The sequence below is a fragment of the Pinus tabuliformis genome, chromosome 5_2 (genome assembly GCF_031772625.1).
Source record: "Pinus tabuliformis cultivar Carrire ecotype Pingquan chromosome 5_2, CPIR1, whole genome shotgun sequence".
Classification (NCBI taxonomy): domain Eukaryota; kingdom Viridiplantae; phylum Streptophyta; class Pinopsida; order Pinales; family Pinaceae; genus Pinus; species Pinus tabuliformis.
Window position 1 is genome coordinate 941724449 of NC_142306.1, and position 16737 is coordinate 941741185.

General features: G+C 38.2%; 1 protein-coding gene across 1 annotated transcript; it reads left to right on the plus strand.

Annotated features, from left to right (window-relative positions):
* The first annotated feature begins 11822 nt into the window (after window positions 1–11822).
* Window positions 11823–12404, plus strand: LOC149162363 (uncharacterized). Its single transcript, XM_089435166.1, has one exon. It carries the CDS (start codon window positions 11823–11825, stop codon window positions 12402–12404), a length of 582 nt encoding a protein of 193 aa, XP_089291292.1.
* Window positions 12405–16737: the final 4333 nt, after the last annotated feature.

The following is a 16737-nucleotide window of genomic DNA, read 5'->3' on the forward strand; positions in this document are numbered from 1 at the left end:
ACACAAAAGGCCATATATCAACCTCTGGTATCTCTTCTACCAACTCTCCTTACTAACATTCCATGAGACTTTGTTCACTTTTGTAGAGACATTTGATTTGTGTAACAACAACATCCTCTTTTTGCATCTCTCTGCTACTTTGGACATTGCACATAGTCTAGGAGACTCTCACACAACCACTCTTTAGCATATTGTTCCCTTTTAAGGCTTGTACCTTGTTCTGGTCCACAACAATGGGCTCGCTTCTCATGTCATTCCACCCTGAGCCCTTCTTGCTTTAGCTAAGCAATTAATAATTGATTCACTTTATTCCCTAGCTTTCTGCCTCTAGGGTTTTTTCATTAAAACCCTTATGTCTAAAAAGCAACTTGAAGCTCCTCCTTAAGTTCCATCTCTATCTCTAGTCTTCTCGTTTCAACAACATCTTCACTAAATTGAGCCTCTCGTTTAGCTCAACTGTCTCCTTATCAAATTATTTTGGACTTAGTTTCCTTCACATGCAATTTCTATTAGCATCCTTTTCCCCTTTGCTATGGCTTCTCTTTGAACCCCAGTTATGGTCATCAGAAACCATCTCCTTTCCTCTCTTCTTGTTAGCTTCCACTTGCCCACTATGAGTTGCATACAAGCCCTTGTAACAAGCTTTCTCCATCACTCATTACTCAATACCTCATCCACTTCTCCTCAGCCTTGGTTATTGGAATTCCCTTGGTTGCCTCTTCTAGAACCTTTTGATCACTCTTTGCTCCTCTCTAGCCTCTTTTGCACCTTGCTCACATCATGAGAACTCCTCTAGTTCTATTCTCGAGTACCTCCTCTGTCCCCCTCACTCTCCCACTATAACTGGGTTTTCTTTTGCAGCTTTTCCTTCTGTGAGGATTCCTTGTCACTTATTCTGAGAATTTTGCTAATTCTTTACAACCCTTGCTTGTTGTAGTTATACCACCCACATCTGTTGCTACCTACAATTATTATCTCGCTTTCCAAAATTTAAACAACCTATTGACCAATAACTTGTTAGGGTTTCTTCTCAATATTTCTTCTAGCTCTTCACTTGGCTAGGTTCTCTTTCACTCCTAGTTCTACATTTTGTTGGAAATTTATTCCCTATGCCATTTCCTCTTCTTAGCAGTTCTCTTAATGTCTGCTCCCAGGCTCGTTCTCGTTGAGAATTTGGTACAGTGTTGCTAGTCTTAGGCAGTGTCCTTTGCATATCTCCTTTCTCTTTACGTCCTATCCTTTTAACATCAAATTGTCAGTCATTATTAAATTAAACAGAGAAATTTTTACCCTCTCAGATTTTGCATATTCTCCTTTTTACTGGCTACAATCATGTGCCTTTATATGACAATTCTCTGATACCAAAAATAATGCAGGCATGTTCTTTGACCTGCTTAAATTGCCTAATACGTCCTAGATTTCTCCTTTTTGAGGTGCGAATTCTTAATTAGGAGCTCTGTTCTTTCCTAACCCGCACGTCGAAAACCCCAATCAACATAACCAAAAACCACGATCCTTTATTGTTTAATTTATATAAACATACCCAATTTATAATGATACCAAGGTTACTTCCACAATTGATTTCACTCGAACCAAAGATGGTTGAGAGGACCCTCTCAACCCGAACTTCTGCTATTTTTATTTCGGTGATTAACCTTCACAACCGAGTGTTTTTCTAGCCTCTTCTCTCTCCATTTTCTTGCAACGCACAATTCTCTTCATCTTGGCACGTGAAATTCACTTAGCTACCCTTTTCTTCCCTCGATTCTTCATGCGATGGTGACGGGGTTCTTATTCCGTAAATGAAATTGGAAACCTCTTTTTATATCATCCCTTTAGATCACATAAAATGCAATATTTGTTGAATATGTAATTTCAACGCAGCCGTACCAACGCCCAAACCGCTCAGCAAAACAGCCTTTCAATCTCGGACCACCTTCCAGCGTAAAGTTGTTTCCGTACTCTCGAGCCCGATGAAATAAAATTTGGGCACGCGTCTCTCCCCATACGTAAGCAGATGTCATTTCTCGGGTGCTATCATTCAGACAAGTAAGGCCTCCCGATATCTCCGTCCACTGTCCGATCTGCCTGATCGATATCCGCCGTCCATCGCTCCTACCTGCGTACAAGCTTGCATTAAAGGCTTAGCATTGAGTAAAATCAAGTCTCGTTGACCATACCTTTTATTAATGAATTGTCATATGCGTAGGTAGATATTTATGTTTTCTCTTATGGCACGTAAAATGTAATTATAATTATGTGTGTTTGTTTTTACATATGTTTTTAGTTTTTAGGGTAATTTTCATATAACGAGTCGAATGAAAATGGGCTCGTGTGCTGTAATGTTTTTTATGTGTTGGCCATTGTAAAACGAAGTAGCAACAAAAAAAACCATGTATTAATGCACAGCAGTGCATAAAGAAAAATGGTGGAGCGCATGTATTTTCCAGGGAGTTAAACTCTGTTGATTTTTGCAAGAGGAAAGGCACAACAGTGCATAAGATGTATGTTGCTCATTGTAATTTAACTCTATAGTGTGAGAGAGGATAATGCACAGCAGTGCTATCCGCGAAGAATAGAGGAGCGCATTTGTTTAGTAAGCATGTGTAAATTTTGTTTTTTACAGCAGTATGTAAAAGAAGGTTTTTACACGAGTAAGTAAAATGTTTTCACAGCAGTGAATGTAAATGAGAATTTTACCCAGCATAGTAAATTCTCAGGAGGAGAGAGTTTTGGTTGAATGTTGTTTTTGGTAAATCCCTCTCAGTAAAAGAGGATGAATATGTATGAGGCAATATATTTTTGAATAGAAATCATTTCATGGTGGTGAAATACTCTGTTCCTCAGTAAAAAAATTTTAAAGCTTCCCTGTGCACAAAAGGATCCTGTGGAGTAAAGGAAACAGAGCATTGCCTCTGTGGAGTTTATTTTGTTTGTTTTTGGGATTTTCTCAGAAAAATCCCCAACAGTGGTATCAAAGCAGCCTTAGGCTCTTTGAAGGTGTTCAAGAAGCTGAAGGGAGGAGTCTTTTGTTGCAGCAGTAAATCTTCTCCAGCAAAGTGAAGTCTCAGGCAAAAGATTCAGGTATTCTTCAAAGTTTTTTTTGTGTTGCTGAAGAGACAGTCAGTGTTTTAAACACACAGTCAAGAATTTAAACCATAGTTGAGAATGCAAGGAATGGCCAGCACAAGCACTGGTATGGGTATGTTTAACACCCAGCTCCCACAGTTTAATGGGAAAAACTATGACTATTGGGCAATAACTATGAAAGCCCTGTTTGCCTCTCAAGATTTATGGGAAATAGTTGAAGATGGTTTTGAAGAACCAGCAGATGAAAATGAGTTTAATAGATTAACTCTAGCAGAGAAGGATCTGCTGAAGAGCAATAGGAAGAAGGACTCAAAAGCCTGTGTGTTGTTGTATCTAGCAGTAGACCAGAGTGTGTTTCCAAGGTTAGCAGCAGCTAAGACATCCAATGAAGCATGGAAAACCCTGAAGACAACCTATCAAGGCATGGAGAGAGTGAAGACAGCAAAACTACAATTGCTGAGAAAAGATTTTGAGAATCTGAGCATGAAGGAGTCAGACAACATTGATTCATTCTTCACACATCTGATTGGTCTGATCACACAGATGAGGACTCATGGAGAAACCATTGAAGAAAGGAGGATTGTGGAGAAAATATTGAGGGTCTTACCCTCAAAGTTTGATGCGATTGTCACCACCATAGAGGAGACAAAGGATCTCTCAAACTTTTCAGTTGATGAGCTTCATGCATCACTGATAACACATGAGCAGAGGTTGAGTAGAAATGAAAACTCATCTCTAGAGCAAGCCTTCAAGACCCAGATGTCCTTTGGAAGAGGAAGAGGTCAAGGCAGAGGAAACAAGAGAGGAAGAGGCAGAAGCCAGAACAGAGGTGGAAGGAACAGCCCAGCAAATGCTCAAGGAAGAGGTAACAATCCAAATCAGAACCAAGGCCAAGGCAGCAGCCAACAAAGAGGACAACATCATGCTCAAGGACAAAGGTATGAAAAATCCAATGTCCAATGCTATTATTGTAAAAAATATGGGCACTATGCCAATGAATGTAGGAAGAAGCAGCATGATATGAGTGATAGACAAAATGCAAATGTTACTAGAGAAAACATCAGCCAAAATAATGTGTTGTTAGCTTGTAACATGGCTGAAACCAACAGTGAAGACATATGGTTTTTAGACTCAGGTTGCAACAACCATATGACAGGAAACATAGCTCTCTTTTCTGCCCTAGATAAAAATATGAAATCAGAAGTCACACTAGGAACTGATAGCAAAATTTCTGTTATGGGAAAAGGAGAGGTAAAAATATTTACAAAGCAAGGAGAAAGGAAAACCATAGCAGATGTCTACTATGTCCCTGGAATGAGATATAACCTCTTGAGTATTGGACAGCTTGTCCATAAGGGGTACAATGTTTTCTTTAAAAATGATGTATGCACCATCATGGATATAGCACCCAGCAAAAGATGCATTGCTGAAGTGAAGATGACGAGGAACAGGATGTTCCCTCTTAGGATAAGGGCAGATTTGAAAAACAAAGGAGATATTGCAGCAGTCACCCAAGAGACTTTCCAAAGCGTGCCAAAGGATGAAAATTGGTTGTGGCACTTGAGATTTGGACATCTCAATTTTGGAGGTCTCAATTTGTTGAGTAGGAAAGGAATGGTAAGAGGATTACCATTGATAGAGAAACCGGACAGCCTATGTGAAGGCTGCATTTTGGGAAAACAACATAGAGAAAGGTTTCCATCAGGTAAAAGCATAAGGGCAAAGGCACCCTTAGAAATCATCCACTCAGATTTATGTGGACCGATGCAAGCTCCATCATTAACAGGCAACCAATATTTCCTAACATTCATTGATGACTTTACAAGAAAAACTTGGGTATATTTTCTTAAAAACAAAAGTGAAGTGTTTGAAAAATTCCGAAATTTCAAAGCACTTGTGGAGAACCAAAGCGGGCTGCACATTAAAGTTTTGAGAACTGATAGAGGAGGTGAGTATATCTCCAAGGAATTCCTACGATTTTGTAGAGAAAATGGAATTCATAAACAGTTTACAGCAAGGTACACTCCACAGCAAAATGGAGTTGCTGAAAGGAAGAATAAGACCATCATGGATAGGGCGAGGAGCATGCTGAAGGCAAAGCATTTGCCAAATGATTATTGGGCTGAAGTTGTAAATTGTGCAGTGTATATTTTGAACAGGTGTCCTACAAAAGCAGTGTTGAACAAAGTGCTGGAAGAAGCATGGAGTGGGAGAAAGTAAGGAGTCACCCACATGAGAGTTTTTGGGTGTGTGGCCTATGCACACATACTAGATCAGCTAAGGAGGAAGTTGGACAGCAAAGGGGAGAAATGTATCTTCGTTGGATACAGTGAGGAATCCAAAGCTTACAGGTTGTATATCCCATCTACCAAGAAGTTTTTTGTCAGCAGAGATGTTCAATTCATTGAAGAGGAAGCTTGGGATGGAAGCATAGAGAAAACAGTGAATGTTAAAAACTGTTTGTCTCATGATGAAGATGATGAGGAGGTGGCTGAAATGGATCCCCAAACAGCAGCGCCAACACAAGGACATCAAGGGACACCATTGAGGATAAATGAAAGTGCTTCTCCAAGCACACCACAAGGAGGAAATTCAAGTGCGTCTTCAAGCACTTGCACACCAAATGAAGGAGGTAAGAAGTTTAGAAATCTAAGTGACATTTATGATGAATGAATGAATTCCTTATTTGCCTTGTATTGTCATGTTGATGATCCTATTCATTTCGAGGATGCAAATAAAGATAGGAAATGGATAGAAGCTATGGATGAGGAGATGAACGCCATAGAGAGAAACAAAACATGGGATTTGGTTGAGCTACCAAAAGGTAAAGAAGTCATTGGAGTCAAATGGGTTTACAAGACTAAGAGCAATGCTGAAGGTAAAATAGAAAGACACGAGGCAAGGCTGGTTGTCAAAGGGTACAAGCAGCAGTATGGGAGAGATTATGAGGAGACTTTCGCCCCGGTTACAAGAATGGAAACCGTGAGAGCAGTGCTATCCATAGCAGCACAAAACAAATGGAAAGTCTACCAAATGGATGTGAAGTTAGCATTCCTAAATGGAGTGTTAAAAGAAGAGGTGTACATTGAACAACCTCTCGGCTATGAGAAGAAAGGTGAAGAGCACAAAGTGTGCAAATTGAAGAAGGCTCTTTATGGGCTGAAGCAAGCACCAAGAGCATGGTACAACAGGATAGATTCATATCTATTGGATAATGAATTCGACAAATGTGAAGGAGAACCCACAGTCTACATCAAAGAAAAAGATGGTAAAATTTTAATTGTTGTCTTATATGTTGATGATGTTATTTTCACAGGCAGTGATGTTTATCTTATTGAGAATTTCAAATCAGTCATGAAAGAGGAATTTGAAATGACTGACATGGGTTTCTTGAGATACTTCTTAGGCATAGAAGTAGATCAAAATGAAAAAGGAATTTTTATCTCACAAGCTAGATATGTAAATAAAGTGTTGGGCAGATTTAACATGCAAGAATGCAAAGCAGCGATCACTCCCACAGTAATGGGATTAAAACTCAGCAGAGAGGACAGCAGCAAGGATTTTGATCCTAGTTTGTACAAGAGTATTGTTGGCAGCCTGATGTATTTAACAGTAACTAGGCCTGACATTATGTTTGCTGTTAGTTTAATTTCTAGATTCATGGAGAGGCCAAAGGAGGCACATTGGCAGGCAGCAAAAAGAATTTTAAGGTATGTGAAAGGTACCAAAATGTTTGGAATTTTATATAATGTCTCAGAACATTCAGATTTGGTTGGATACACTGATAGTGATTGGGCTGGAAGTGTAGATAATCGGAAAAGCACTTCCGGTTATGTTTTTCATATGGGTTCAGGAGCCATTTCATGGGCTTCCAAGAAGCAGTCCATTGTAGCATTGTCTACAGCAGAGGCTGAATATGTGGCAGCTACAGCAGCAGCATGTCAAGCAGTGTGGATGAGAAGAATGTTGAGGAGCTTAGGCCAAGAGCAGGCAAAAGCGACAGTGATCTTTTGTGACAATAGCTCAGCTATTGCATTGTCAAAGAATTCAGTGTTTCATAAGAGAACGAAACACATTGATACAAGGTTTCACTACATCAGAGAATTGGTGAACAATGGAGAAATTGTCTTAGAACATTGCAGGACTCAGAAACAGGTTGCAGACATCTTGACAAAGCCATTGGATCAGAAAAGCTTTGAATTTTTGAGAAAGTGTCTGGGTATGACTGAATGCCCAGCAGTTGAAATTAAAGGGGAGTGTTGAATATGTAATTTCAACGCAGCCGTACCAACGCCCAAACCGCTCAGCAAAACAGCCTTTCAATCTCGGACCGCCTTCCAGCGTAAAGTTGTTTCCGTACTCTCGAGCCCGATGCAATAAAATTTGGGCACGCGTCTCTCCCCATACGTAAGCAGATGTCATTTCTCGGGTGCTATCGTTCAGACAAGTAAGGCCTCCCGATATCTCCGTCCACCGTCCGATCTGCCTGATCGATATCCGCCGTCCATCGCTCCTACCTGCATACAAGCTTGCATTAAAGGCTTAGCGTGGAGTAAAATCAAGTCTCGTTGACCATATCTTTTATTAATGAATTTTCATATGCGTAGGTAGATATTTATGTTTTTTCTTACGGCACGTAAAATGTAATTATAATTATGTGTGTTTGTTTTTACATATGTTTTTAGTTTTTAGGGTAATTTTCATATAACGAGTCGAATGAAAAAGGGCTCGTGTGCTGTAATGTTTTTTATGTGTTGGCCATTGTAAAACGAAGTAGCAGCGAAAAAAACCATGTATTAATGCACAGCAGTGCATAAAGAAAAATGGTGGAGCGCATGTATTTTCCAGGGAGTTAAACTCTGTTGATTTTTGCAAGAGGAAAGGCACAGCAGTGCATAAGATGTATGTTGCTCATTGTAATGTAACTCTGTAGTGTGAGAGAGGATAATGCACAGCAGTGCTATCCGCGAAGAACAGAGGAGCGCATTTGTTTTGTAAGCATGTGTAAATTTTGTTTTTTACAGCAGTATGTAAAAGAAGGTTTTTACACCAGTAAGTAAAATGTTTTCACAGCAGTGAATGTAAATGAGAATTTTACCCAGCACAGTAAATTCTCAGGAGGAGACAGAGTTTTGGTTGAATGTTGTTTTTGGTAAATCCCTCTCAGTAAAAGAGGATGAATATGTGTGAGGCAATATATTTTTGAATAGAAATCATTTCATGGTGGTGAAATACTCTGTTCCTCAGTAATTTTTTTTAAAGCTTCCCTGTGCACAAAAGGATCCTGTGGAGTAAAGGAAACAGAGCATTGCTTCTGTGGAGTTTATTTTGTTTGTTTTTGGGATTTTCTCAGAAAAATCCCCAATAATATTAAGGGTCCCACTAACCAGGTCGGGGTTCGAATCCGACTTAAAGGTTTGAGGTCGGACATTTGCTTCCTCAACGATTATTTATGTTATGTCCACGACCGCTCTTGCGCCCAACTGACTGACTGGTCTCGTCAGAGGTCGGGGTCGGGGGTTGGTCTTGTTCCTCTATTCGTTCAAGGCCAAAAGACCTAACTTCTTTATGGTCCGACTCAATTTTCCTTTTTCTTCTTTCAATTCACTGCAATGATCACTTCTCGAGTAGTCCTCTATGCATGTAGAATTATACAACGTAAAATGATTTACCAGTTTGTTCGCATCGATGCATGGGATGTAAACTGATTTACTAGTTTGTTCCCATCGATGCATGGGATGATCAGACCTTTGCGCGGACACTTAAGCTTCCTTTCTTGCTACAATAATGCAGTATCCTGAAAGTGTGATAATAGGTGGTCGTGAGCCTATGAAAACGGGTTATATGTTACTATGAAAACGGATTATATGTTACGTTGATAATCGCTCTACTAGATAGAGAAGAAACATGCTTCCCCAAACAATAGAATATGAACACATTAAACAAGAGCCAAACAACTCTTCTTCTCACCACTATCGAGATAGAGTTACACTCTCTCTTGGTCAGGAATTAAACATGTACTTGGATGGGGGATAAAAAAATAGTAATGCAATTCTATTCACATGAAAAGTTTATTTACAAAGGAAGTGTGCTGGCTCGATTCTCAACCTCCTCTTCTGAGCATCTATCATACAAAATGTCTATGTTATCTAACTGTACACCTCTCGATATATTGGACACCTGTCCAAACTACCCAACAGTGAAGCTAAACACTTCAATATTTGCATACACTTATCTCAAAATATCCTAGCAGCTTGGCTGTCCAAATTTCTCTAGAACTAGGACAATTGTCTCCATTACAAAATATTCTAAATAAAGTGAGAAAATAAGAATTCAAAAATTTAAATGTCCCTTTTTGGGCTTTAAACAAAATGATATGATTGGTGTTGATGCTTTAAACAAAATGACATGACTGGTGTTGATGCTCCTGCATGAAGGAGTTAGCGATACCTTGTGGACACTTGTCAGTCTTTCAGTCCAATATGTTGGTCCAACCTCACATGTCATTCCTCAATGTTGGCCAACCTCACATGTCATTCCTTCATGTGCTACCAGCTCTTCGAGCACCGGGGAAAAAACCTCCAGGGAATCTATATCGTGACGGATTCTCTATCAGAACCTCAGCTCCGTCTCCCTAGTGCCTATCAACAGATATAATCTCATGAAAGCATTTAAAAAAATCAAGTATTTGCCCTAGTTGCTCTCCACCTACGTACTTAGACCTTCGCTTTGTTAAGTCTCTTAACGGTAGATCCTATGAAGGCTATCATATAAGCGTGGTGCCTCTCTTTATTCTGGGGATTCGAAGCAAGGTCTGTGAGTAACACAGACCCTTGCAACATCAATAATATGTGTGTGGGCACAATCAATTTAAATAAAGAGAAACTATTGCGAAAGGATCGGGTACAATATTTTATCAGGAAATCACACTGCACTCAATACTCTCTGCTTATTTTATTAATCTAATAATTTATTTCAGTTCTATATCCACAAAGACGGGATTGGATGGATCATTCTTGGCATAACAAAATGAATTACAACAATTAGCTAAATTTAATAAATCACATTACAATTAAAAACAAATTCTATCTTTAACAATTCATACATTAAGGAACCAACTGATTTAATAAATGATTTTGACCTCTCCTTCAATTATATTTACAAATGCCCTTCATCGTTAAACCTTTATTCTATTTCCCTAAATTCAAAAACAATAAACTTTTAATTAGTTAAAACAAAAAAACCTTTTCAAACTAATAATTAATGAACTGATCGACTTGCAAATTTGAATCCAGGAAAAAGCTCTAACCCAAGCGGTGGGGATTACCATAGAAATCGATGGCGGAGTGGTAAATTTCCTGTACTGAACCAGCTGTATTATGAATGAAAGATAGGAGTTATTACGTTTGCATAGTGAGTATTATGAATGAAATGTCACGTTTAAGTTGATGTGATGGGTAATGTGGGATTCTATTATCATACAAACTGTGTGCCGTTAAGAAGATTCGTTGGGTTCTGCTTTCCAGCGCTTTCCCGGTTGATCCACAACAATGTCCGAGTATCTGCAAATATATATACGGTCTAGATGGGCTTATTCAGTAAATATATATGGAGTTGTTTTTACTGCGATTTTTTTGATTTTGTGTTAGAATTAGATAGAAAAATTTGAGGTGAAATTTTGATTTGTGTTATTTAAATTGGTTTTTTAACTTTATATATGGATTTAGCACCCCAAAAAATCCCTAAAACACTTAGACTATGTAGAAATTATATGTCAAATTCATGATTTCAATAAATTCTTATCAAATTTTAGAGAAATTAAACTGTTATACTTTTTTCGTAATTATATAAAGTTAATATAGAGTTCAGATGTGTACAAATTCCACTACTATAAAAATCTATCTATTTTTATATCGTTAATAGGAAGAATGGGAGCCAAGTATGGGTCAGCTATATGGCTCAGTGTTCGCAAAATAGAGCAATATTTCCTAAAGAATCTGAATTGGAGCTTATAATCTGGCAGCAGAATCCTTATTGGTATAGATCCCATCATGTGCGGGCGAGAAAGTATAATCATTCCCAAAAGGCTTTTAATCTTTTTCCATACAAAAGGTTTTTTCACATGGGATAAGCTCATGCAAGCATGGCAAGGTCCACTTCCTCTCTGGAAGGAAGCCATTGAATTAGGTATGTCAGAGTTCCTGGCAAGGCAATGGAACACTGTCAGGGATGTTTTGAGAAGCTGCGGTTTTCATAAGTCCAAGCCGGAAGATTACCTTATATGGAAGGCACCAAAAGCAAATTCTCAGGTGTGTGTAAAGGACATTTATAAAGATATGATTGGACAAAAGACCATGAACTCTGGTCCCATGTTTCCATCAGTTTTCTGGAAAACAGGATGCTCTCCCAAATTAATACTCTTCTCTTGGTTGGTGTTCCACAATAAAAATCTGTCCTGGGAAAATCTAAAAAAAAGAAAGTGGCACGGGCCGAGCAAATGCTTAATGTGTGAATCAGCCGAGGAAACCAACTATCATATGTTCTTCCAATGCCAATCTTTTCAGAAAATATGGCATGATCTCGCTTTTTTATATGGTTTCCCTATTGTTTCTCATGCTTCTACGCACGCAGCTTTTGAGTGGTGGAGTGGGCAGAGAGAGTCATGGAGATCTATAATTATCATTGTCTTATGGTGTGCATGGAAGTGGAGGAACAACATAATTTTCAAAGAAATGAAAGTGCCTCTCAAGGATATCTTACAACAAATCATAACCATCTATGATTCTGTGCCGATAAAACCACCCAAATTGAAAAGTGTCAACAGAAATGTACAGAAAGATTATCTCTCAAGGACCCCTAGAGCGTTTTTTGATGGTGCCGCACAGCAAAATTCTTGTGGCTGCGGGGTTCATATTATAATGGACGAGAATCTTCAATATCTTATATCATGGAATGGAGGAAAGGGCACAAATAGCATGGCTGAGGCAAGGGCTCTAGCAGGTCTTCTTGCTTTCTGCATTTTTTTTGATATACAGTCCATTTCAATTTTTGGGGATTCCAAAATTATGATTGATCATGTCAAGGGAAAATGCCATATCAGGAGCTCACACCTTACAGGTTGGATGGACAGGATCATGTTTTACTGGGGACTAGTGAAAGAATGCTCCATTCAACACATCTACAGAGATCTAAACCAGCAAGCGGACAGTCTGTCAAAGCAAGGTATTCATTTAGAAACAGGTACCTGGTCCATGAAGGTAATATTGGATGAGAAATCCTTTATCATTCAGGATTTCTCATTCCCTGGCGCTTAGTCACTTTTCGGTCATCTCCAGATCTGCTTTTGTTCCTCTTTTTGTATCTCCCTTCTTGATTCTATCATCCTATTTGTATGGTATATAAAGGTTTCATCTATCTCTGGTATCATGGGTTCATATCTGAATCCGCATATGGATCATAAAAACCTGCATCTGTTTTATGTGATGTGATTCTGTTCAGATAGTTTTTTGTTACATGTTAAAGACTCCCCAGCTTCTAAAAGCTTGATATTTGTACTATCTGGAACTGTTATATAGTCTCAATATAATACAATTATGCTTTTTCTCTCTAAAAAAAAAGAGCAACTATAACGGACAGTTTATGATAGATGAAGAATGTGTATCTCTTGTGTTCATTATTTGATTTAAAACATGTGTTACACGTGAGACATATTTTTAAATTTTGAATTACTAAGTCGTGTGTGAAGATATCGTGCAATTTTAAACCGAAAACATTTATTGTGTTTTTTTATAAGTTAATTAAATGGATAATGAATAATAAAAATCGTATTAAATATAAAATTAATGTGAATAACTATCTTCGAGTATTATATATAAAATTCATGTGAGTATCCATGAGTATGAAAAAGGGTGTAGTTTGTATCAATTGATCAACGTCGTGTACATTAAAACTGTACACATTTTTCTTTATTGTGTAGAAAATCTCAATTAAGGTTTTTATATAAAATTAATAATATTTAGTGTGGGTGTTGAGATTTTCTGTTTTAATTAATTTTGGAAAAAATCTCATGTATGTGACAACAATAAGATTAGTTGCTATATTAGCTCCAGTATTTTTTGAGGAGGAGTTAATACATCCTATATTTATTGTGAGGGAATTTATGATTTAGTTTTATACTCCACCTATAAGAAATGTAATCCCGTAGAGGATTGTGTGTGTGTAGAGAGTGTAGAGAAAATAGGGTGAGCTGAGAGTATGTGTGAAGAATTAAAATTGTTGTAATCTCCTGTTGAATAATAAGATTGCCGATGCCTCTGTTCTGGTGGACGTGGCCCAGATTGGTTGGGTGAACCACGTTAAATCTGTGTGTCATGGTTTTGTGTTTTCTAATGTGCTATGTATGTTTGTTTATTTTTATTTCCGCTGCGCATTGTTTGGTCTAACAAGTGGTATCAGAGCGGCTCAGCGGAAGCGTGGAGGGCCCATAACCTACAGGTCTTTGATTGTGGAGTTGGTGCGTGTGACAGAGCCGCTGAAGGTGGAGTTTTGGCGATTGGCGCGGTTTCGGCAAAGACAGTCGCGCCAATTTCTGACACTGAACGGTTTGGCACGTTTTATTTGGAACAGTAGCGCCAATTGGCACAGATCTGAGTTTAATACTCGAGCCAGAGCTCCATTATCGCGATTGGCGCGGAATCGTCGGGTTTAAGCACGCCAATTTTTTGTCACTTACACCATTTTTGTTCGGGCGCGAGTCTTCCGCTGTCAAGAAGCGCCAGGCAGTGGATTGTGTTTTAGGCGCGGGTTTTCCGCTGTCAAGGAGCGCCAAGCAGTTTTTCCCTCTGGTAAACCTGCAATTTTTGTTTTTCTTTTCAAATTGTGGTTACACGGTATGACAGAGGCATTTTTTAATTTGGAATTGGATATTTTGTTTGATACAACATGGCAAAAACTCAAAGTGCTCGTTTTGAGATCGAGAAGTTCAGTGGCAAAAATAACTTCGAAATCTGGAAAGTGAAGATGCATGATTTTCTTGTGCAACAAGGCGTGGCGAAGGCGCTGTTGGGAAAATCCAAACAGCCTTACACCATGACAGATGATGAATGGAATGAATTGGATGGAAGAGCTCTGAGCGGTATTCGACTGTGTTTGGAGGATGATGTTTTGTTTAACATCGTGTCAGAAACTGCGGCTAGTTTGTGGACAAAGCTTGAGAAGTTGTACATGACAAAATCCTTGACCAATAGGATTCTTCTGAAGTGATAATTGTACAATCTGCGTATGAAGGAAGGTACAACTATTAATAATCATTTGAATGTCTTTAATACTCTTCTCGTGCAATTAGAAAGTATAGAAGTAAAATTTGAATCAAAAGATAAAGCTATAACTTTATTATGCTCGTTGCCCGAGTCATGGGATCATTTTGTTACTTCTATAAGTCTAAGTATATCAGAAACCCTTGAATTTGATGATGTTGTTGGAGCTTTGTTGTCCGAAGAGACAAGGAAGAGGTCAAATTCCGAAACCTCTACATCAGAAGCAATGATGGCTAGAGGTCGTTCTAGAGAAAGACGCTCCAGTAAGCACAACGACTCGCGTTCAAAATCGAAAGGGAAGAAGAGTAAGGTAAAGTGTTGGTTTTGTGGCAAATCGGGACATTTGAAGAAGGACTGTTGGAAGAGACAGCAAGCATCCAAAGAAGACTCTTCAACAGAGAAGAAAGAAGCAAACACAACAAATACAGGTTCGGCATCCAAGATAGGTATGAGTGATGAAGTGTTATCAGTTGACTTGTCTAGTCATGATCAACATTGGCTGTTAGACTCTGGTGCATCAAATCACATGTGTATTCATAGGGAATGGTTTAAAACTTATAAACCAATCAATGATGGAGTAGTTTACATGGGAAATGATGTCAAATGTAACATTGTGGGAATTGGAAGCATTCAACTTAAAATGTTTGATGGGACAAATAAAATTTTAACTGATGTAAGACATGTACTTGAACTAAGGAAAACCTCATTTCATTAGGAGTACTGGACACAAATGGATATAAAACCTTTATTCAAGGTGGAGTAATGAAAGTTTATAAATGAATTTTACAAGTAATGAAAGCAAAGAAGGTTGGAAATCTTTTTCAGTTAGAAGGAAGAACAGAGTCAGATCATGTTTCTATAGTGTCTGAAAACGACAGTAATTCTATTCGTTTATGGCATCAAAGGTTGGGTCATATGAGCGAAAGAGGTTTAAATATTTTATCCGATCGTAAGTTACTTCCTAGTCTAAAGTCTGTTAAGTTAGATTTCTGCAAACATTGTCTGTTTGGGAAACAAAGCAAGAAGAAGTTTAAAACTGGAAAACATACCAGTAAGGGAATCATTGATTATATCCATTCTGATGTTTGGGGTCCATCTCCTATAATCTCATATGGCGGATCGTCATATTTTGTATCTTTTATTGATGATTTCTCTAGAAAAGTGTGGGTCTACATGTTAAAGAAGAAGTCTAATGTGTTTACAGTTTTCAAACAGTTTAGAGCATTAGTTGAAAACATCACTGGAAGAACTATTAAATGTTTAAGAACTGACAATGGTGGTGAGTTTACTTTAAAGGAATTTGATAATTATTGCAAGGAAGCTGGGATCGAAATACATAAAACCACTGTATATACTCCTTAGCAAAATGGAGTTGCTGAACGCATGAACATGACTCTTTTAGAGAGAGCAAGAAGTATGCTGAGTAATGCCAATTTGCAGAAGGAATTGTGGACAGAAGCGGTTGCTATAGCTTGCTATTTGATAAATCGATCACCATCAACTGCAATAGGATGCAAAATTCCTCAAGAGGTATGGAAAGGTCATCCTTGTGATTATTCTAAACTAAAAGTTTTTGGTTGTGATGCATATGCTCTAGTTCCAAAACGTCAGCGTTCTAAATTAGATCCTAAATCAAAAAAATATATCTTTGTTGGATATGGTGATGGGACTAAGGGATACAGATTGTGGGATCCTACTACTCACAAGATCATCATTAACAGAGATGTTAAATTTAATGAATCCTCACTTGAAAATTCAAATGTAGATAATAAGTTGAAACAGGATAATGTATCTAAGCTTCAACACATTCAGTTTGAAACCAGTCCAAATATTGATGATGATCAAGATGAACATGGTTCAGATGTAAGTCATGAACAAGTTTCAGATGCAGATCATGAACAAGCTTCCGATGTAGATCATGAACATGATTCAGATGCTGATCATGAAGAAGTTCCTACAGACAATAATCAGCAAATTGTGGAAGTACCAGAAACATCTTTAAGGAGGTCCACAAGAATTAAACGTCCTCCTAAAAGGTATGATGATTATGTTACTTCAGTTTCTTTAACCGCTAACGATGATGAACCTTTGTGCTATCATGAAGCTGTAGAAGCTTCTAAAAGTGAAAAGTGGAAAGAAGCTATGAAGGACAAGATGAGGGCATTACACAAGAATGACACATGGGATCTAGTAGAACTTCCTAAGGAAAGAAAACTGTGGGACGTAAATGGGTGTACAAATTGAAATGGGGTGTTGATGGTTCAAAGGACAGGTACAAAGTAAGGCTGGTCGTGAAAGGTTTTTCTCATAAAGCAGGCATTGATTTTCATGA